General features: G+C 46.3%; 2 protein-coding genes across 3 annotated transcripts in view; one reads left to right on the top strand and one right to left on the bottom strand.

The window, feature by feature from the left end:
• TAS1R3 (taste 1 receptor member 3) overlaps positions 1 to 22,522 on the top strand; it is a 147,089-nt gene that overhangs the window by 22,149 nt on the left and 102,418 nt on the right. The window lies entirely within an intron of this gene.
• DVL1 (dishevelled segment polarity protein 1) overlaps positions 1 to 22,522 on the bottom strand; it is a 67,675-nt gene that overhangs the window by 11,888 nt on the left and 33,265 nt on the right. For both annotated transcript variants that reach the window (XM_056508276.1, XM_056508277.1), the window contains exons 4-10: positions 21,068 to 21,180; positions 13,139 to 13,268; positions 4,992 to 5,085; positions 4,093 to 4,162; positions 3,281 to 3,420; positions 1,957 to 2,033; positions 1,439 to 1,506 (exon numbers count right to left, since the gene is read on the bottom strand). In XM_056508276.1, coding sequence (XP_056364251.1) covers positions 1,439 to 1,506; positions 1,957 to 2,033; positions 3,281 to 3,420; positions 4,093 to 4,162; positions 4,992 to 5,085; positions 13,139 to 13,268; positions 21,068 to 21,180 — 692 coding nt within the window. The remainder of the gene's footprint in view (positions 1 to 1,438; positions 1,507 to 1,956; positions 2,034 to 3,280; positions 3,421 to 4,092; positions 4,163 to 4,991; positions 5,086 to 13,138; positions 13,269 to 21,067; positions 21,181 to 22,522) is intronic.

Raw genomic sequence — 22,522 nt, 5'->3', positions numbered from 1 at the left:
AAATGGACAGAAAACAGGATCAGATTTGGAGAAAACACCAAGATTTTCAAAGATCTGAGGGGTTTTCTTGTTGTTTCTTTGGTTTTCTGAGGTTTTCACATGAGTGAGATCCCATAGTCTGCACCACCACAAAGGGACAGAAAATGGGGTCAGACTAGGAGAAAACACCAAGATTTTTAAAGGCCTGAGGGGTTTTCTTGTGTTTTATGGGGGTTTCACATGAGTGAGATCCCACAGACTGCACCACCACAAAGGGACAGAAAACGGGTCAGGCTGGCAGTAAACCGACATTTTTAAAGGTCTGAGGGTTTTCTCATGTTTTCTTGTTGTCTCTCTGGTTTTCTGAGGGTTTCACACGAGTGAAATCCCATAGACTGTAGCATCACAAAAGGACAGAAAAATGGGGTCAGACGTGCAGAAAACACCAAGATTTTCAAAGATCCGAGGGGGTTTCTCTGGTTTTCTGAGGGTTTCACATGTGTTAGCCACACAGACTGTATCACTACAAAAGGACAGAAAATGGGGTCAGGCTTGGAGAAAACACCAAGATTCTGAAGGATCTGAGGGGTTTTCTTGTGTTTTCTGAGGGTTTCATATGAGTGAGATCCCACAGACTGTAGCACCACAAAGGGACAGAAAATGGGATCAGATTTGCAGGAAACACCAAGATTTTGCGTGGTCTGAGGGGTTTTTATTTTGGTTACACTGGTTTTAATAAGGGTTTCAATGAATTGAGATCCTGTAGTCTGCACCAGACAAAAGGCACAGAAAATGGGATAAGAGTTGCAGCAAACACCAAGATTTTCAAAGATCTGAGGGGTTTTCTTGTGTTTTCTTGTTGTTTCTCTGGTTTTTCTAAGGGTTTCAAGGGAGCTCCCACAGTTCTGCACCAGTCTATTGCACTTTTTCCATCCTCAATTTCAATGCCACCTCATTTTCTGTGCACTGGGAACAAACTGGTTCCAGCACAGCCCTCACCAGCAGGAGGCAGCTGTGTTTGTCACATCTGCACAGATCTTTTACTGCTACTGGAAACAAGATATTTTTCAAGTTATTTTATGTGTATCACTGCTGCTTCTGTCACATCTTCAAAACACTCAGTTTCTAAGTTCTCTGTAAAAGTTCACAGTGAGAAAATGAGGATTTTTAACACTTGGTATAATTATTTCCAAACCTTTTCTGAATTGAAAGGTTAAGATCACCTCCCAAAAGGTTAGGAGCTTGATCCAAAGATGTGATCCAAGAGAAAAACTCTCAGAAATTCAATGGGCAGTGGAATCTCAGAAAAAAAGTATCTTGAACCTCAGGCTCCCAATACAAAAGTAAACAAATAAAAGAACTGAAAGGGTAGAATCTGTTAGATACCAAAATAGCTGAAAATATTCCAGATTTTGGGGGCTTCCCAGGAACCCAGCAAGGAGCCCAAATTCGTACTCACCCCTGGGGATGGTGAAATAACTCCTGGGAGTAGGGTCCCAGCATTTGGCTACTGTTAGGCTGATAGGTCTAGGAAGAAAGAAAACAGGTAAGGATGATTTTAACTTTCCTACAGAGCTGGAAATGCTGCAAGAAATATTTGAAACAAATTTATTCCTATCCAGCTGTTGTCAAGTACATTCTGAGAATGGTTTTGAGAAGCTTTGTAATATTTTCAGTATGAAGCACATCAGGACGTTCCTGGTTTTGCACAGATGATGAGCACTGGTGGTGAAATCTGTTGGATGATCATCTCCTGAGATATTAAAATGCTCATCACACAAACAAACATTGCTGCTGAAACCAGGCAACTCCTCATTCATGTTGGTTTTGGCCAGAACCAACCTCACCTATTCATCATTCACACTGACAAGTTCACAGCTGAGATCAGTCATACTGATGGACATCAAAATGTTGATTTCTCTGTGGTTTTCCCAGAGGATGGAGGATAAATAGGAAGAGGTTTTGTGATGGGCTCACCCTGGTTTGGAGACTATTTCCCGTAAAACCCGAACGGCATCGTCATTGCTCATGTTCTCAAAATTGACATCATTCACCTGCAACAGGGCAGAAGGCAGAGGTCAGGCTTTGCTAAAGTCAGAGTGCTAAAGGTGTTTTAAAGTTAAACTAAGTTAAAGGTGTTTTAATTACTCCATTAAATCCCCCAATTTATCTGCCTGGTCACTTCTTCCACTCCTTTGAAAGGCCATTTTTCTCACACAGAACCACAGATTTCAGTGATCTTTGTGCCACATTTCTCTGAGGATGAATAAATCCTGTTCCCTGCACACTAGAGCCCATGGGGCTGTGTAGTTGTTCTGAAGAGAACTCCTGTGTTTTGGATTGATGTGGCCAGAAATGTGAATTCTGTCCCACCTGCTGGGGCAGTGACCCTGATCTCCTGGCACACATTATCTGCTCATGGGCCATCTTTAAACCAGCTGGGCAATCATCTTTATCTTCCCACAGCCCATCCTCCCTCCAGGAGATATCTCCTGTTCATGGCCAGTGAGTCCCAGGGCATGACTGATAAAATTCCATCATCCCACTGGGAGATGCTCCAGCCAGGGGAGCAGCCAAGCCTTTCCTACCCAGATAAAAACTGAGATTTGGGACACCAAGGAACCTTCTTCCCACTGGATTCCAGAGGAAAACCAGACCTTTCCACATCATCCCTGGAGCTTCAGAGGAAACTGCACCTTCTCCAGGAGCACTGCTCCAGCTGAACCACATCTGCCCCTGCAGGAGGATGCAGCCACCATTGAATGGGACTGTGCCAACACCCTGACTGACTGACGGGTGTCAGCTTGGATTCTGACTCTGGCAGGGCTGGGATTGTTCTGTGTAATACTGCATTTCTATTTGAATTTTCCTAGTAAAGAACTGTTATTCCTAATTCCCATATCTGTGCCTGAGAGATGCTTCATTTCAAAATTATAATAATTTGGAGGGAGGGTGTTTACACTCTCCATTTCAAAGAGAAGCTTCTGCCTTTATTGGCAGACACCTGTCCTGCAAACCAAGACAGACAGCAGATCCAAAGACATAGAATATCAAGGGGGTTAACCAGGAAAATTCTAAGTTGAAAACTATCCAATTACTTTAAGGTTTTAGGTAAAGAAGTGACCAATCACTTAGAAAAGATAAAGACCAACAGAAACTCTAAAAGATAACAGGGGGGTGAACATTTCACTAACATGAGTCATCCTAAGGAAGGATTTCTTATCAAGGGGGCCCTAAAGGGGTATGTGAACCATGCACAGGGCAGAGCAGAGCAGAGCAGCAGGTTTGGGGACAGGAGCACCTGCAGCAGCATGTCCCCCGGCTCGATGCGCCCGTCCGCTGCCACCGCCCCTCCTTTCATGATGGAGCCGATGTAGATGCCACCGTCGCCCCGGTCATTGCTCTGTCCCACAATGCTGATGCCCAGGAAGTTGTACTTTTCTAGATGGACACAAAGCAGAGGGTGGGGAAAGAGGGGAAAAAAAAGCAGACGAAGTGATTGGAATGATAGCAAAGAGTGAGGCTGCCTCAGCTTTGGGGCAAGGTTTGATGTGCAATGATCTGGCTGCTCTGATGGTGAATATTTGCCTGGCACCTTCAGGGAAAGGCTGCTAAAGACAGGATTTTTTCATCCAAGACAGTGTTACATGAAAAAAAAACAAAAAAAACCAAGCAAGAGCACTGAAAAGACTTGTCCACACCTGGAAATTAGCACTGATCACATTAAGCAATGTTTGTTCCACATGTCAGAGAGGCAGGAAGGGTTTGGTGCTGCTGAAAGGTGCTGAATTCGTTGTTTTTTCTGTCTGGCTGACAAATGGAACACGTGAGCAGCAGAAATGCAAACCTCCAGTGCCATTCTACCCTAATCCCTCACCATTAACTCCACATCCTGGAGTTGCAGCTCTTTCCATGAACAAACACTGATCTGCTGTGAAAATGGCCCAGCTCTGGATTAGGAATCCAGGCACACCCTCAGCTGCCATTCCCTTTATTCACCTGGCACCCTTTCAAACCAAGGAGCTCCCTCCTGGCCCCAAAGCTCCCTCATCATCACAAAATACATCTCTACTACTTGAAATTCATCATAAAAAACGTGGCTTGTCCTCTTACCCATGTTGAGTGTGACAGTGATGATGTTCAGGGACATGGTGGAGTCTGTGATGCTGCTGAACGAGGACGACTGCAAAACACAACAGGAAAGTCTCAAGGTTTTCAATGGCTCAGAGTAAGAACTGTTGAGAATTAATTCATCAGGAATTGATTGAAAGGTTTCCAATTGAAAGGCATCCAGAAATTACTGAGGTTTCCTCAAAATTATGCTTCATTTAGAAGCTTTAAGGAAAGAAATCTGAGCAGAGTCTGCACTTTCTCCAAAGGTCTGAGCACAAAACACACAGAGCATGTTCCTGTATTGAGGTTTCTCAACTGAACTAATGGGCCACTGAGTCCCAGGGCATGACTGATAAAATTCCATCATCCCACTGGGAGATGCTCCAGCCAGGGGAGCAGCCAAGCCTTTCCTACCCAGATAAAAACTGAGATTTGGGACACCAAGGAACCTTCTTCCCACTGGATCCCAGAGGAAAGCCAGACCTTTCCACATCATCCCTGGAGCTTCAGAGGAAACTGCACCTTCTCCAGGAGCACTGCTCCAGCTGAACCACATCTGCCCCTGCAGGAGGATGCAGCCACCATTGAATGGGACTGTGCCAACACCCTGACTGACTGACGGGTGTCAGCTTGGATTCTGACTCTGGCAGGGCTGGGATTGTTCTGTGTAATGCTGCATTTCTATTTGAATTTTCCTAGTAAAGAACTGTTATTCCTATTTCCCATCTCTTTGCCTGAGAGCCGCTTCATTTCAAAATTACAATAATTTGGAGGGAGGGGGTTTACATTCTGTGTTTCAAAGAGAAGTTTCTGCCTTTATTGGCAGACAGCTGTCCCTCAGAGCAGGACACTGGCACTGGTGGCACTGGTGGCACTGGTGGCACTGGTGGCAGCCTCACCCTGTCAATCTGCCGCATCCTCTGTTTCCTCCTCCGGCGCTTGTGCTTGCGGATGAGCCGTGAGGACGTGCTCTGCTCCGTGGAGCTGCTCAGCCTGGGGACAAGCACAGCAAAGTCAAGGATGAGGAGCAGACAGGAAGGTTTCACAGATATAAATGTACAACAGAAAGATTTTTGAATGTAGAATTCGAAGAAAGAATAGAAATGATAGCGAGTTTTGATGTAGGAAGAAAAGAACTGAAAGGCATCCAGAAATTATTGAGGTTTCCTCAAAATTGTGCTTCATTTAGAAACTTTAAGGAAAGAAATCTGCACTTTCTCCAAACACACAGAGCATGTTCCTGGATTAAGGTTTCTCAACTGAACTTCCCCTGGAATTATTTCTGAGTGACTTTTATTGGGTAACCAAGAAAACAAAGAGCAAGTGAGTTGGAAGGGGCTTTTATGAGTTAAAGCAAAGGATAAATTCACTTCAAGCAAAAGATGTTTTTACTAAACAAAAAGATTTTTACAGACAAACAAAAATGCCCTGTTGCAAGTAGAGAAAAGATTTCAAAATTTTCTACTGCCAAAAAACTAAAAAACAACTTTTAGCTTAAACTGTAGCATAACTTTTAGTGATTGGACAATAGTAACATGAATATAAAAATGTTAATAGTAAAGTAATAGTAGTAGCAATAGCAAAGTAATATTAGTAATAGTAATAGCAGAAGTATTAATTAATAGTAATAGTAAAGGTATTAATTAATAGTAATAGTAAAAATATTAATTAATAGTAAAAATATTAATTAACTGTCATGTTTTAAAATGCTCTACAATAAAAAGTATACAATGCATTGTAACTAAAACTAAAAAAAGCTTTCAAAGAAACTCACAACTTTACCTAAAAAATCTGCAAACTAAGCTCTTGTCACCCAACCAGTTTTATTCTGCTGTGGGTTTTTTCCAGGCTCTTCAAAGTTGTAAAACCTAAATGTGCCACATTTTACATATAAATCTTTAAAGGCTTTAAGAGTTTGGAGCATTAACCATCCTCACTTTCCAGAGAGTAGAATGAGACAGAAATGGATTTGCCCAAATTAATTTCAGGAGCCTGGAACAAAGCCTAGATTATTAAGATAACACCAGAGAGACATCTCTCCTCTATTTAATATGTTAAGAATGAAAAAAAAAAAAAGAAAAAAAAAAAAAAAAAAAAAAAAAAAAAAGAAGACAAAGCAATTAACCAAGATTTAAAAATCTTAACAACACAAAACAAACAGTGCCAGGCTTTTCCCCCAATTTCCACATTCCAGCCACATGCAGGAATGTGAAAACACCTCCAAAACTTGATGCCAGCAATTCCAAAAAGGAGTTTGGTGTCCTGAGAGCACAGGAAACCCCTCTGGCCTGAAATATTTTTGTCAAGGATCACCCCTGGAGATGCTGGAGCTGCACAGAGGGTGTGAATCTCCTACATTCCCTTCCAGCTCACACAATTATTTCAGGCACGTTAAACCTCACCCACTCCTTCTCTCCTCCTAGGAAGGGGAACTGAAGAGCCAAGAGGTGGATTTTTCAACAAGAGATCCAAAATGTGATAATTCCAGCACCTGGGGCTGGGAGGTTTTACCTTCCAACAGGAAAAATGAGGAGGTGTCAAACCCAGAGCTCCCAAAACTGGGTTTGTTCAACATCCAAAGATTGACACTAAAACCTCTTTGATTTTCAATATTCTCTCCCTTCCTGCTTCATCTCCCATTTCCTTCTCCTTCTCTCCCCTCCCAGAACATCTCACCACAGGACTGAGGTAAAACTTCCCAGTTTAGGAGAATCTGAGCAAAGCTAAGGCACAGTGAGTCCCTGCTCTCTGAAAGAGCATTTTTCTCTCAAATCAAACCAGCAAAACAAAAAAAAAAAAAAAAAAGAGTTTCTTGGCAAATCTCTGAGCTTCTCTTAGCAGGTGATAACACGTGAGAAGTGAAGTTTGTTCTTGGTTGTGTTTTTGCCATTCTGCTCAGTATTAGGAAGAATCAGCTCCTTAGAAAAGCCCCAGCTCAGGTTTGGTTCAAACACTGCAGGGAATAATTGCAGCTAAAACAATCAGCTCTCACATCAGCTGCACAAAAGTGATGATCAGAAAGCTCTGCAGGAACATTTTTACACCTATTTTCATGTAGCTGTGGCACATTTCATCATCTCTCCCTGTAATTTCTGCTCAGTCCACAGCCTCAATGCATCCTTGCTGAATTCTTCATATTCTGGGAGCATCTGGATGCTAAAAAGCAGCTCAAAACTATTTTAATGAGGAATATTTTGCTCTCTGAAGCATCTCCAGAAACGCTGGTAAAAGTTGTTATTATTACAATCTGATGAGCAAGACAAGATGGTAAATTTGAGCTTTTGAGACAAATAAAGTGCAAAGATGAAAAACAAATCTGGAATCACCACTATAACTCAATTTCCTGCACCAGCTACTGCCCAAAACCCTGACTGCACTTCTAACACAAAGGCAAATAAATACCACAGAAGAGATTTTTAAAAATATTCCAATATTAATACTAATACTAAATAATAATAATAATAATAATAATAATAATAATAATAATAATAATAATAATAATAATAATAATAATAAATTTTTTTTTTTTTTTCTCCAGTATATAAATCCCAAAGGACATGGGAAAAAGGCAACGTTTGTTAAAGAAAGCTTATCCACATGGCTTAAAAAAATAATGGTGATTTCTTAAAAGAAACAATTTTTTTGCAGTGAATTGTTTAGTTGCATTGAACTGAGAGCAGCAATTGCTGACAATAATCCTGCAGCTACAGATGTCAGATTTGTTGGACTTTACAGGAGACAGAAAAAAGCTTTTACTGTGAAGTTCCCTACACCAACCTGTGCTCAAAATCCATCCTGCAAACAACACAAACATTCAATTATATCAAACTTTGGGGAAAAAAAAAGGAAATAAATGATTGTGCTCCCACTGTCACTGTCCTGGAATGTCAGAGAACAGGTTAATTCACCAAAACTTGATATTATTCTTGAATTGATGCAACAGAAGTTCCTTGGACTGGGAATTACCCAGCTCTGCTCCACTGCTCTGAGTTCAAATAAAATAAAACCAAACACAGAGTCAGAACAGCATCCTCAGCCTCAGCAGCTCTGTCCCTTCCAGGACAGCAACATCCTTCCCATCTGAATTCCTCCCTCACAAAGCAGCAGCCAGGAACCAAACTGACCCCTCAGTGCCTGTCCTGGTGTGTCCATAACCAAACTGACCCCTCAGTGCCTGTCCTGGTGTGTCCATAACCAAACTGACCCCTCAGTGCCTGTCCTGGTGTGTCCATAACCAAACTGACCCCTCAGTGCTGATCCTGGTGTGTCCATAACCAAACTGACCCCTCAGTGCCCACCCTGGTGTGTCCATAACCAAAGTGACCCCTCAGTGCTGACCCTGGTGTGTCCATAACCAAACTGACCCCTCAGTGCCCATCCTGGTGTGTCCATAACCAAACTGACCCCTCAGTGCCTGTCCTGGTGTGTCCATAACCAAAGTGACCCCTCAGTGCTGACCCTGGTGTGTCCATAACCAAACTGACCCCTCAGTGCCCATCCTGGTGTGTCCATAACCAAACTGACCCCTCAGTGCTGATCCTGGTGTGTCCATAACCAAACTGACCCCTCAGTGCCCATCCTGGTGTGTCCATAACCAAACTGACCCCTCAGTGCCTGTCCTGGTGTGTCCATAACCAAACTGACCCCTCAGTGCCTGTCCTGGTGTGTCCATAACCAAACTGACCCCTCAGTGCTGATCCTGGTGTGTCCATAACCAAACTGACCCCTCAGTGCCTGTCCTGGTGTGTCCATAACCAAACTGACCCCTCAGTGCTGATCCTGGTGTGTCCATAACCAAACTGACCCCTCAGTGCCTGTCCTGGTGTGTCCATAACCAAACTGACCCCTCAGTGCCCGTCCTGGTGTGTCCATAACCAAACTGACCCCTCAGTGCCCATCCTGGTGTGTCCATAACCAAACTGACCCCTCAGTGCCTGTCCTGGTGTGTCCATAACCAAACTGACCCCTCAGTGCTGATCCTGGTGTGTCCATAACCAAACTGACCCCTCAGTGCCTGTCCTGGTGTGTCCATAACCAAACTGACCCCTCAGTGCTGATCCTGGTGTGTCCATAACCAAACTGACCCCTCAGTGCCTGTCCTGGTGTGTCCATAAGCAAACTGACCCCTCAGTGCCTGTCCTGGTGTGTCCATAACCAAACTGACCCCTCAGTGCTGACCCTGCTGTGTCCATAACCAAACTGACCCCTCAGTGCCTGTCCTGGTGTGTCCATAACCAAACTGACCCCTCAGTGCCCACCCTGGTGTGTCCATAACCAAACTGACCCCTCAGTGCCTGTCCTGGTGTGTCCATAACCAAACTGACCCCTCAGTGCCCACCCTGGTGTGTCCATAACCAAACTGACCCCTCAGTGCTGATCCTGGTGTGTCCATAACCAAACTGACCCCTCAGTGCCTGTCCTGGTGTGTCCATAACCAAACTGACCCCTCAGTGCCTGTCCTGGTGTGTCCATAACCAAACTGACCCCTCAGTGCCCACCCTGGTGTGTCCATAACCAAACTGACCCCTCAATGCCCACCCTGGTGTGTCCATAACCAAACTGACCCCTCAGTGCCCACCCTGGTGTGTCCATAACCAAACTGACCCCTCAGTGCCCATCCTGGTGTGTCCATAACCAAACTGACCCCTCAGTGCCCACCCTGGTGTGTCCATAACCAAACTGACCCCTCAGTGCTGACACTGGTGTGTCCATAACCAAACTGACCCCTCAGTGCCCACCCTGGTGTGTCCATAACCAAACTGACCCCTCAGTGCCTGTCCTGGTGTGTCCATAACCAAACTGACCCCTCAGTGCTGATCCTGGTGTGTCCATAACCAAACTGACCCCTCAGTGCCTGTCCTGGTGTGTCCATAACCAAACTGACCCCTCAGTGCCCGTCCTGGTGTGTCCATAACCAAACTGACCCCTCAGTGCCCATCCTGGTGTGTCCATAACCAAACTGACCCCTCAGTGCCTGTCCTGGTGTGTCCATAACCAAACTGACCCCTCAGTGCTGATCCTGGTGTGTCCATAACCAAACTGACCCCTCAGTGCCTGTCCTGGTGTGTCCATAACCAAACTGACCCCTCAGTGCTGATCCTGGTGTGTCCATAACCAAACTGACCCCTCAGTGCCTGTCCTGGTGTGTCCATAAGCAAACTGACCCCTCAGTGCCTGTCCTGGTGTGTCCATAACCAAACTGACCCCTCAGTGCTGACCCTGCTGTGTCCATAACCAAACTGACCCCTCAGTGCCTGTCCTGGTGTGTCCATAACCAAACTGACCCCTCAGTGCCCACCCTGGTGTGTCCATAACCAAACTGACCCCTCAGTGCCTGTCCTGGTGTGTCCATAACCAAACTGACCCCTCAGTGCCCACCCTGGTGTGTCCATAACCAAACTGACCCCTCAGTGCTGATCCTGGTGTGTCCATAACCAAACTGACCCCTCAGTGCCTGTCCTGGTGTGTCCATAACCAAACTGACCCCTCAGTGCCTGTCCTGGTGTGTCCATAACCAAACTGACCCCTCAGTGCTGACCCTGGTGTGTCCATAACCAAACTGACCCCTCAATGCCCACCCTGGTGTGTCCATAACCAAACTGACCCCTCAGTGCCCACCCTGGTGTGTCCATAACCAAACTGACCCCTCAGTGCCCATCCTGGTGTGTCCATAACCAAACTGACCCCTCAGTGCCCACCCTGGTGTGTCCATAACCAAACTGACCCCTCAGTGCTGACACTGGTGTGTCCATAACCAAACTGACCCCTCAGTGCCCACCCTGGTGTGTCCATAACCAAACTGACCCCTCAGTGCCTGTCCTGGTGTGTCCATAACCAAACTGACCCCTCAGTGCCCACCCTGGTGTGTCCATAACCAAACTGACCCCTCAGTGCCCACCCTGGTGTGTCCATCAGGGACCAAACTCACCCCTCTGCCCCCTCTGTGCCCAGCCTGGTGCCTCCAGCAGCTCTGGAACCTTCTCCATTTGCTCTTTGCCTGATTTGCCTCTCCAGAAAACTTCTCCCTGCCAGCACAAAGTCTCTGCTCCTGAGAACATCCCTGGAACACAGCACATACCTTGGAGCATTCCTCTGAGTGGTTCTTCCTGACTAGCTGGCCTGGCAGCTCTTCCCTGTGCCAAAAAAACTCCTGCCCCAGCCTCCAGAGGGAAAGGCAGGCACAGCAGCTTCCAAGAATCTCTTTCTTCTCAGGTCAGGCTCATGAAGTTTTATTATTTTATTCACACAGAAAAATTTCACTGGGTCTGCTCTAATGTGCCCCAGTGAGCTGTTCCTGCCCCACTTGCTGCCATGGAAATTATTCATTTTTAAGAAACCCAAACCAGCTGCAGACTTCTTGTTGTTGTGGGCTTTAATTTTTAGGGTGCATTCAGGGTTAAGGATTGATCTTGCCAGCCCTCCCTGCATGTGAATATCCACAAAGGTGATTTTTTGTTATCTCCAGGTGTTTCAACTTCATCATGGAATGGTTTGGGTTGGAAGGGACCTTAAACTCATCTCATTCCAACCCCTGCAGGGGCACCTTGCACTTCACTGCACAAGAAATTCTTGAAACTAATTCAGGACTAAATCTCCAAAGTGCATTTAATTACCCTTCCAGCCTTTGGAAATACTCAGCCTTTAATCAGAATTGTGAGGTCATTAAGCCCTGACCAGCTCCAAGACCCACCAGGACCCAGAAGCTGATCATGTCTGTAAACACAGCAGGGGGTTCAGGGTCTCCAGGAGCAGTTGCTCTTTGATGTTTTTGTTAAAATTTCCATGTTCTGCCTTATTTGTTTTAGCTGCAGATCCCTGTGACCCAGCAGAGATCTGTCACCCTGGTGTTCTCTGACAAATCCATAGTGGATTTTCAGAGTCCACTGGGATGATCAACAGCTCTAGAGCCAGTGGCCAGGAGAAGGAAGAATATTCTGGAGAATGTGGCCAGGAAAAGGAAGAAAAACAGTTTTGATTTGTTCTACCTCCATGAAAATAAATATTTTGAATCCATGAAATGCATTGGCTTAAAGACTTCTTAAAGAAAAAACAAAAATATCTTTAGATATAACAAAAATGTCTCGAAATGAGAGATCTTTTTCTAGTGGGGAATAATTCACAGAGTTTGCCTGCACAAAAAGGAAGAAATAATGAAGAAACCATAAATACATGGCAGCATTAACTCTGATGAATTCCTGAACTGCTCACAGACTGTGCAATTACCCAGGAATTCCTTTATAATCGAGCTCCATGAAGTGCACACATATGAGGAACCCACACTGACAGGATTTTGTTTTAATATTCACACCATTACTTTATAAATAGGTAGGCAGTTGCACAGTGCTTTGATCTTGAAATGTGGCCACTCTTGCTATGAAAAGGAGAGGAACAGAGCTTTTCTTTCAGCTGGAACAGAGGTTTGGACAACATGCAGCTAATAACTGAGGAGTGATTCCACACAATGATGTCACTGATGGACGAGCAGAAAAGAAATGAAAGGAAAATTAAAAATAAAAATTAAAAAAAAAAGAGAGGAGGGGGAGAAAATGAGAGGAATGTTGCATTTGTCTTTACAAACAAGCTGTAGATCTGCTGGTAGCACTCAGAGATAAAAGAAACAATGGGATGGATTCCACTGATTGATGAATGGAAAAAAATATATTTGCCTTTACAAACAAACTGTAGGTTTGCTGAGAAATGAAATTGGATATTGGAAGATGAAAGAGGCAATGGGGGAAAACTATGAATTCTATAAAGGAATATATATATTAGAGGGGAATCTCAGGTATCAGGTGTTTGGGCAGTCTGTGCCTCTCAAGTACCTCAGCCCATGGGGACAGAGAGAGGGAAATTGGGATAAAAAGGGAGGTGAGTCCTCCAAAAATCTGAGAGACCCCAGGGGAATGTCCCATGGCCTCTCCCTTTATTGCAATAAAACAAAAGGTCTCCTCTGTCTCCTTTTTGGACACAAACCTCTGGTGTTTGTGGGCTCATTTTCCTATCAAAAAGGAGATGAAATGAGAGCAGAAGAGGCCAGGGGCTGTACCTGCTGGTGTTGTCATCCTCCTCAGAGTCGATGAAGCTGCTGGACTCCAGCTCACTGCTCAGCATGGTGGAGGAGCTGTCATAGCCAGGGGGGTGCCTGTCCAGCTTGGGGTGCCCATTGATCCTGGGGGCTGCAAAACACCAACAAGGGCAGGGTTACAGCACAGACAGGCTGCCTGGAGCAGGGGGTGAAAGGAATAAAGTGGGGATTTATTAAAACACATGTATTGAAAAGGTATTTTGGTATTTAAAAGGTATTTAGGTAGATTTATTAAAAGGCTTTCAGGGATTCACCTTAGAGCCCAGATGTGGCTCCACCCAAGATGGACCCAAAATTGGTGCCAAGTCACAAGTTTTGACACTTTTATAAGTTCTGGCCCATTTCCATGTTGGGGTTAACTGTCCAATTCCAGATCCAGGAGAACAAGCAGAACTGGAGGAAGCCAAGGCATGGAATAAATCTGGTTTGTATCTCCCAAGCAGCACCAGGTAGCCTTAAGCTCACAAGAAAGGTTTCCTGTGTAATTAAGGTGTGCATTTAAATCCATAAAGTTTTTTTTGCAATTCCCCTGCCCAAGCCAAATTCCCTTTTCCAAGCTTTTTTAATGTTAGCACTGTCTGGGGACAATGAAATATTATTACAATTGAGTACTTTCACAAACATGATTATAAGGGGTTTACTCATAAAATATTCCCATGTAATTTTCCAAAGCATTTGAAAATTTTTGTTGCTTGAAGAGAGAAAAGGGGAACTCTGACATCCCGATTTTTTTTTTCCCAGAGCAGTTTTCCTCGAGATTTTCTTGGTGTTTGTATCTGCAGTGTCACACGCCTCCAAAAAAAGAGTTTTATTATGTTCCTCAAGCCACCACATTCTGCTTGTGGGGATTATTTTGTCATCAGGGAATGTACAAGTTTAAGTCTAAAGAAGAATCAATCATTCCCTGCTCTGGCTCACTAATGAGCAGGGACTTTCTGCCCTGCTGACCCCCTGCCCTGCCCCTTCTTCAGAGGGTGACAGAGCTCACCAGGACAGGGGGACAAGAGCCTCAAAGAGCTGAGAGGGTGAAATGTGTCCTCCTTGACTTTTATCAAGAGCAGATCAGGCCCTGCCTGAGGGACAAAAGACATTAAAGAGCAAATCAAGCAAGGCTGATAGCAGAAAGAGAAGAGCTGTGCACAGGGTTCTGTGCCTCTGCACAGAAAAGGGGCAGGGGGGCTCCCAGAGAAGGGACAGATCAAAACAACAACCCTCCCACCCCTTCCAAATGTCCTTCCCATTTATTAACAGGAAATGTTCTCAATTCCTCAATAAAGATTTTGAAATGTGTTATCAATTCCTCAATGAACACTTGGAAATCTGTTCTCAATTCCTCAATGAACACTTAGAAATGTGTTCTCAATTCCTCAGTAAAGATTTGGAAATCTGTTCTCAATTCCTCAGTGAACACTTAGAAATGTGTTATCAATTCCTCAGTAAAGACTTGGAACCCTGCTGGGTGCAGGGCCCAGTCCCTGCTGCTTGAACTGGACTTTGGGATTGCCCACTCCTGCCTTATGGGCACATCCTGTCCCCTGACTTCCTTGGGACTGGAGTTCTCTGGGAGCTCAAACAGCCTCCAGCCCCTGCACCCAGACAGGGTCAGCATTCCCACCCCAGCTGCTCCCCAGTTCCAGCCCTGCTGCAGATTCCTTGGTAAAAAAATCCACAAATTGCAGCAGTGAGGGGAAATCTGCACCAGCCCCTCTTCCCAAACCTTTGGGATCTCTGAGCCTCTCCTCTTCCCAAACCTTTGGGATGTGTGAGCCTCTCCTGGTCCCAAACCTTTGGGATCTCTGAGCCTCTCCTTGTCCCAAACCTTTGGGATCTGTGAGCCTCTCCTCATCCCAAACATTTGGGATGTGTGAGCCTCTCCTTGTCCCAAACCTTTAGGATGTGTGAGCCTCTCCTCTTCCCAAACATTTGGGATCTCTGAGCCTCTCCTCATCCCAAACATTTGGGATCTGTGAGCCTCTCCTCATCCCAAAGATTTGGGATCTGTGAGCCTCTCCTTGTCCCAAACCTTTGGGATGTGTGAGCCTCTCCTCATCCCAAACCTTTGGGATCTCTGAGCCTCTCCTCATCCCAAACATTTGGGATCTCTGAGCCTCTCCTGATCCCAAACCTTTGGGATGTGTGAGCCTCTCCTGGTCCCAAACATTTGGGATGTGTGAGCCTCTCCTGGTCCCAAACCTTTGGGATGTGTGACCTGCCCACATGGAGAGTCCCTGCAGGCACAGCCACTCCTCAGCTGGCTGCACAGGAGTTAAGCTCACCCCACAGCAAAGAGGCTGCTGAAACCCCAGTGTGGACACTTGACAGCTGCAGACTTGTCAGAAACCAGCAGCAGCTGTAAAACATTCCTCAACACCCAAAAAACCCCCCTAACAACTCTTGTTCCCTAATTAGCACCCTAATTAGAGCTCCACAGTCCCCTTTCCCACTCCTCCTCTGCAAAGTGACATGGGAGCTTTGTCCCTCCAGCCAGGGGTCCCCACAACCTGTGCCAGGCAAACCTCCCACCACCCTAATTAAGATCCTCACTCTACTTTCACTTAATAGGAATTTGTCAACTCCCCAATGAAAGGATTTTTGTGGCTTGAAGAAAGAAAATGGGAGCTCTGACATCCTGAATTATTCTTTTTCCAGAGCAGTTTTCCTCGAGATTTTCTTGGTGTTTGTATCTGCAGTGTCACACAGCTCCAAAAAAAAATTTATTATGTTCCTCAAGCCACCACACTCTCTTTGTGGGGATTATTTGGAAATCAGAGAATGTACAAGCACAGATGGAGATTCATTGTGCACTTAAATTCCAATAGGAATTTAGGGGAAATTGTGGAAGAGCTTAGGGATACCCAAAATCCTTCTGCATTTTCAATGGGGAGAGGTGTGAAAACGCTGTCAGATCACCCAGGTGTGTCCCACACCTTCCAGCATCACTTGGAATCAATATTTACCACAGGCTCTGTGTGTGGAAGTGCCCAGCAGCAATTCAGCAGGATTTTCTGGGGTGAGTAATCCTGCAGCAATGAAGGAAAACACAAAGGCTGCTCATTATCCCCCACTGGGGAATTCACCATCACCACAACTCCAAATCAAACCTCTGGAAGGATCTTCTTGCAGCTCAAGCCCAGGCTGAAAGCTGGCAACGTTTTCCAGTAAAATTAGGAAAGAATTTTTGTAAATTAAAATGGAGAGTAGCACAGAAAAATTTTTGTTTAGTGTCCCTTTCCTCCCTTGGGCTTTTCCCAACCTCAATTCTGTGGAACGTCTCAATTCCAGAGCTCTGGGCTCAGTGGCCTCAGCCTGTTTGACCTGTTCAGGTTTTAGCTCAGTGTTTTTCTGCTCCCAAATGGCTCCTTCACACATTTTTCACTTCCCCTGCCTGAAATGAAGGCTGGAACACCCTGCTCCTGTTTCCTTGTGGAACTTTCCTTTCCCTTGAGGGAATCCAGGAAAATGCTCTTTGCCAGGGTGGGTGACTCTTTGTTCCAAACACAGGGAATTGTGGCTGTGGAATAAAACCTGTGGCACAAAGCTGTGAGTAACTCAGAGATCCTGATCCTGCCCCTCTGGCAGGCACCAGGGCTGTCATTTGGGCATTACCCAAACGAGTCTCTGCAGAGCCCTTCAAACACTCACTGCTCTCTGCAGGGAGAGGATTTTCCTCTTTCACAATGAGCTGCTGTCCTGGAATCCAGGTGTCACTTGTCCCTGTCTTTCATCCAGCTGTGCTCCAGACAAGACATGAAGGTGCAAGAAAAGATTGATTCTGTGATCATTGTTATAAAAATACCTTAAAATCCTACCCAGGATCAGGGCATTTCACTTCTTTTAGTACTGTCCAGTGGCAGTTCAGGACACAGAACTGTGCATTTTACACTTGCTTTCTGCTGAAAACAGCACACTCATGGTGTTATTATGGGTACTGGATTTTGTTATTAATCATGAAATATTGATATGATCACAGAAACACTATGGACATTAAATGATGTCCTTGAAAGCAGCTCTCCTCACTTTATGCACATTAACAGAACTCACCTGCTGCAGGCAGGAGGCCTAAATTCAGAAAACAGAAAAAATTCATGTTTGTGGCATGTTCTTGCCTGGGCTTTGACAGAAGGTGGAAATTTTATCCCATTTCTTTCTCAAGGGAAATGAATGATTTGGTTTCAGCCCACTCCAAGCAGAAACTCCTGTGCTCAAACAATTCCATGCCATAAATACCCAGAGCAAAACATGCACTGGCACTGATTTAATGCTTCAAACAACTCCCCCTTTCACATTCTTCCCTCAGAAGGTTTTTCATCAGCACAATGAGAGGATTCTGCCCCTTTCTCTCAGCTCCCAAAGGAATTTGCAGTCAGGATCCCTGCTCCTCTCTCTGAGGGATTTCCATTCACCCCTGATCAGTGACATTTGGAAGGGTTAAATGAACAGAATTCCTCAGTATAAATCTCATTTTGCTGTTCTCACTGGAGGCACATACTTGGATGGGTGGAGCTGTGGATAAAGGCTATGATGGCATTTCTTGGGCAGAGTATTCCAAATTCTGCACCATTTTAAACACTATGGGTGGCACCTATTAATTCTTAATTAAGCCTGGAAATTCTTGTCTGGCAATGAATGAAAAAACCCAAGCTTCCTTTGATGTACAGACCAGAGGCAAGAGATGGAGTTCTGCATTTTATAGGTGCATTTAGGTCTAAAAAAAGATCTTTAGAGCTTCTGTTAGACCAGCAGAAAACACCACAGCTGATCCAAGCCTTGAGAAACCAACAGCCAGTCCTCTCCAAGCTGTTCATCTCCTCATCTCCTCCAGTTCTGCACATTGCCAAAAAAAAAAAAAAAAAATCAATCTCTGCCATTTCACTGTGCTGTGCAGAGCTCTCAAAGAGCTTCAAAGAGTTTCAGAGCAATTATCAAATTATTCCATTAAAATAATAAAGAGTCCCTGAAAGCAGGCAGGAATGCAGCCTCCAGTCTCTTGTGCTGCTGCTCTGAGAGATGGGAGGGAAATTGGGAGAGACAAAAAGTCTTGGATATCAGAGAACAAGTCTTGAAAACAAGTTTCTATGAAGGCTCTAAGAACATAGATTTAGACATAACAAAACTTACATTTTTTAGACAAAACAAAATAAACCATATGTGTAGTCTATATGTAACCTGGCATGCTAAGAAACTCAAATTCTAATAAGAAGAAATGGTTCAGCTTGGTGTTTTTAGCTGATTGGTTAATTGTTCACTTTACTCTCATTGGTAAAAATCCACTCCAGGGCCTCCCCTGGAAGAGGGGAAGGAATTCACCCTCCCAGGTGGCAGTGGTTTTTCTTTTCTACTACTGCATGTATTTTATTTTTTCTCTTTTTTCCTATTCAACTGTATTTCTGACTTGAAGTCTCTCACTGGTTTTTCTTCCAAACCAGCACACAGCTGGATGCAATAAACATTTGAAGTCCCAGATCCCTCAGCTCTTACACTGTGCCTTTGCAATAAACAACTTTAGAGCAGTTAAGAACTGCTGAGCTCTTTTACAGGATTTGGGGGTCCAGGGTGTTCCCCTGGCTCCCCTGGATGTCTTGAGACCTGAGCAGGGGGCTCAGAGGCCTTGGCATAGTGCCCAAGACCCCTGTGGGGTGGATTTTAGTCCCTGGAAAAAATTACCATCATTGCAAGAAGAATTACAAGCCACAAAAAATAAGTAGAGTATAAATTAGATTGGTAGAAGGTAGAAAAGTGGATTTTTAGAACTGTTCATGATAAGTTTAGAGCCAAGATGGAGGATTTTGGGTGTGGTATGTCTTTATTTTTCTTGGTATCCATCTTTTGGGTTAGGATGCACTTCTGGATTGGTTTGGGAGAAAACTGGACAGGGCAATGTGAGGGTCATGGATTGGAAAATAACTGTAAAGATCAAGCATGTAATTTACAGTATAAGAGATAAGAGCTGCCCTGGGCAGGCAGAGTGAGCAGCTCACAGACTCTGTCAGTCAGAGCAAGAATTCCTTAGATGAGAAAGAACAACCAACCTTGGAAACCTCAGCAAACAACTTCTGCCTCTTCCTCAGTGCTTGAGCTGCAAAAACACCAACCTGAAAGCAGCCAGTGAGCTGCTGGGAGTGATCCAGCTCAGGAGACCCCCAGGCAGTAACACCCAGGTGTTCCCCTGGCCTCCTTGGGGGTCTCAAAACGCCCCTGGGGAGGGTCTCAAAGACCCCTGAGTCAGACCCAGGTGTCTCAGGTGCTGAATTCAAACCCCTGGGGGAAATTACCAACACAGAGGGAAGAGAAACAAGCCACCAAAATTAGTAAAGTGTAAATTAGGTTGTTAGAACATAGATAAATAGACTTTTGGGGATGTTTGTGATAAGGGACACGTGGCCAAGATGGAGAATTTGGGGTGTGGATAATTCCTCCTCCTTGTCATCCATGCTGGGTGACATGCTGGCACTTTCAGATTGGATGGAGACTGTTTAACCAGGTTGTACTGTATTGGAAAGTTGTTACAAATATCTATAATAGTTATCTATATGTATCTATAATATCTAACTGAGAGTACCAAAGGTGAGTCCTGCCCTGCCATGGCCCATCCTGCCCTGCCCTGCCAGGCTCCATCTGCCCTGCCCTGCCAGGGCTCATCCTGCCCTGCCAGGGCTCATCCTGCCCTGCCAGGGCTCATCCTGCCCTGCCAGGCTCCATCCTGCCCTGCCAGGCTCCATCCTGCCCTGCCCTGCCAGGCTCCATCTGCCCTGCCAGGCTCTATCCTGCCCTGCCCTGCCAGGGCCCATCCTGCCCTGCCCTGCCCATCCTGCCCTGCCCTGCCCGGCTCCATCTGCCCTGCCAGGGCCCATCCTGCCCTGCCCTGCCAGGGCCCATCCTGCCCTGCCAGGCTCCATCCTGCCCTGCCCTGCCAGGGCCCATCCTGCCCTGCCAGGCTCCATCCTGCCCTGCCAGGCTCCATCTGCCCTGCCAGGCTCCATCCTGCCCTGCCCTGCCAGGCTCCATCCTGCCCTGCCCTGCCAGGGCCCATCCTGCCCTGCCAGGCTCCATCTGCCCTGCCAGGCTCCATCCTGCCCTGCCAGGCTCCATCTGCCCTGCCAGGCTCCATCTGCCCTGCCCTGCCAGGCTCCATCTGCCCTGCCAGGCTCCATCTGCCCTGCCAGGCTCCATCTGCCCTGCCAGGCTCCATCCTGCCCTGCCCTGCCAGGGCCCATCCTGCCCTGCCAGGGCCCATCCTGCCCTGCCAGGCTCCATCTGCCCTGCCAGGGCCCATCCTGCCCTGCCAGGCTCCATCCTGCCCTGCCCTGCCAGGCTCCATCTGCCCTGCCAGGGCCCATCCTGCCCTGCCAGGCTCCATCTGCCCTGCCAGGGCCCATCCTGCCCTGCCAGGCTCCATCCTGCCCTGCCCTGCCAGGCTCCATCCTGCCCTGCCAGGCTCCATTCTGCCCTGCCCTGCCCTGCCCTGCCAGGCTCCATCCTGCCCTGCCAGGGCTCCATCCTGCCCTGCCAGGGCCCATCCTGCCCTGCCCTGCCAGGGCCCATCCTGCCCTGCCCTGCCAGGCTCCATCCTGCCCTGCCAGGCTCCATCTGCCCTGCCCTTCCAGGCTCCATCCTGCCCTGCCCTGCCAGGCTCCATCCTGCCCTGCCAGGCTCCATCCTGCCCTGCCAGGGCCCATCCTGCCCTGCCAGGCTCCATCCTGCCCTGCCAGGCAGGACAGATCACCGCTAGCTGCGCAAAGAACTCCTGAGACAAGAACCAATAAACAACCCTTGGAAAACCATCTCCTGATGTCTGAGCAGCAGCTCTGGGCACACCCAGGGTGTCAGAGCTGTGCAGGTGCTGCTGGAGGTGGTTCCAGCCCAGCAGGGCCCCCTCCCCTCCCCACTCACCATCCTCGTGGCCGTCGCGGTTCCTGCGCCGGTGCCGCTCGCGCCGCTGGCTCAGCACCGACTCTGCTCCCGTCTCGTTGTCCAGCCCGTCCCTGCTGCTGCCGGCGTTGGGGCTGCCACAGGACACAGGGGACAAAGGGGACAGTCACTGCACCCTGCACTGCTGCCACTGCTCACCCAGCCTGCTGCACAGTTTTTGGGGCAGAAGGTGCAAAGCTCTGCGCTGCAAAGTGTCCCAGGCTGCTGGGCCAGCCCAAAAACACAGAACCCAAAACGTCTCAGGGTGAAAAGAGACCCCAAAACCACCTGAGGGGTGAAAAAGAATGTCTAAACCACTTGAGGGGTAAGAAGAGAATCCAAAAAGCACCTGAGGGGTTAAAAGAGAATCCCAAAAAACACCTGAGGGTGAAAAGAGAACCAAAAAAACACCTGAGAGGGTGAAAAGAGAATCCCAAAAAACACCTGAGGGGGGAAAAGAGAACACAAAAAAACACCTGAGGGGAAAAAGAACCAAAAAAACACCTGAGGGGGGAAAAGAACCAAAAAAACACCTGAGAGGGTGAAAAGAGAATCCCAAAAAACACCTGAGGGTGAAAAGAGAACCAAAAAAACACCTGAGGGGTGAAAAGAGAACCCAAAAAACACCTGAGGGGTGAAAAAGAACCAAAAAAACACCTAAGGGCTTAAAAGAGAACCCAAAAAACAGCTGAGGGGTCAAAACCATGCCCATGTCAGAGTGAATCCATTCCCAAAATCCCACCCAACCCTGCCCTGTGTCAGGGAATCCATTCCCCCTCTCCTGCCACCCCAGGCACTTTTAAATCATTCTCTCCATCTCTTTTGTCAGCTCCAGTGCTGGGAAGGGCCACAGCTCATGGATTAAGTAATTAATTTATTAATTAAATAGTAAAATAATAAAGATGATGATGATGATAATAATAATAATAATAATAATAAATTAATTTCCTGGATTAAACTGGGGAAACTGCCTAATAATACTAATACTACTACTACTACTACTACTACTACTAATAATAATAATAATAATAATAATAATAATAATAGATTAATTTCCTGGATTAAACTGGGGAAACTGCCCTAAAACCCCAGCACAGAAATCTGGAAATGGAGGTTGTTGATTTGAGTGCACATTTTAATCCCTACCTAAATGTCAGGGTGCATTTCTGTGCTGTCACTTTTTTTCTTTTTTTTTTTTTTTTCTTTCACTTCTTGTTCAGTCCAGCACAGCTGCTCAGGTCATCCCAGCAGCACCATCTACTGACTCCTGCTCAGAATTCCCATCCTGAGTCACCTCAGGAGCCAAACCTGCCTCCAAAATGATTTAAACCATTGCAAAGGGTGCAAAAATAACTCCCAGCTGCCTTGTTCCCTCCCAGTGCTGAGCAGAGAAACTCAGAGGTCACAGCTCTCACCTCACCACCAAACTCAGCTCAA

The sequence above is a fragment of the Oenanthe melanoleuca genome, chromosome 21 (assembly GCF_029582105.1).
Source record: "Oenanthe melanoleuca isolate GR-GAL-2019-014 chromosome 21, OMel1.0, whole genome shotgun sequence".
NCBI lineage: Eukaryota > Metazoa > Chordata > Aves > Passeriformes > Muscicapidae > Oenanthe > Oenanthe melanoleuca.
The sequence above is the reverse complement of the archived record's forward strand: the minus strand, read 5'-3'. Positions and strand labels throughout refer to the sequence as shown.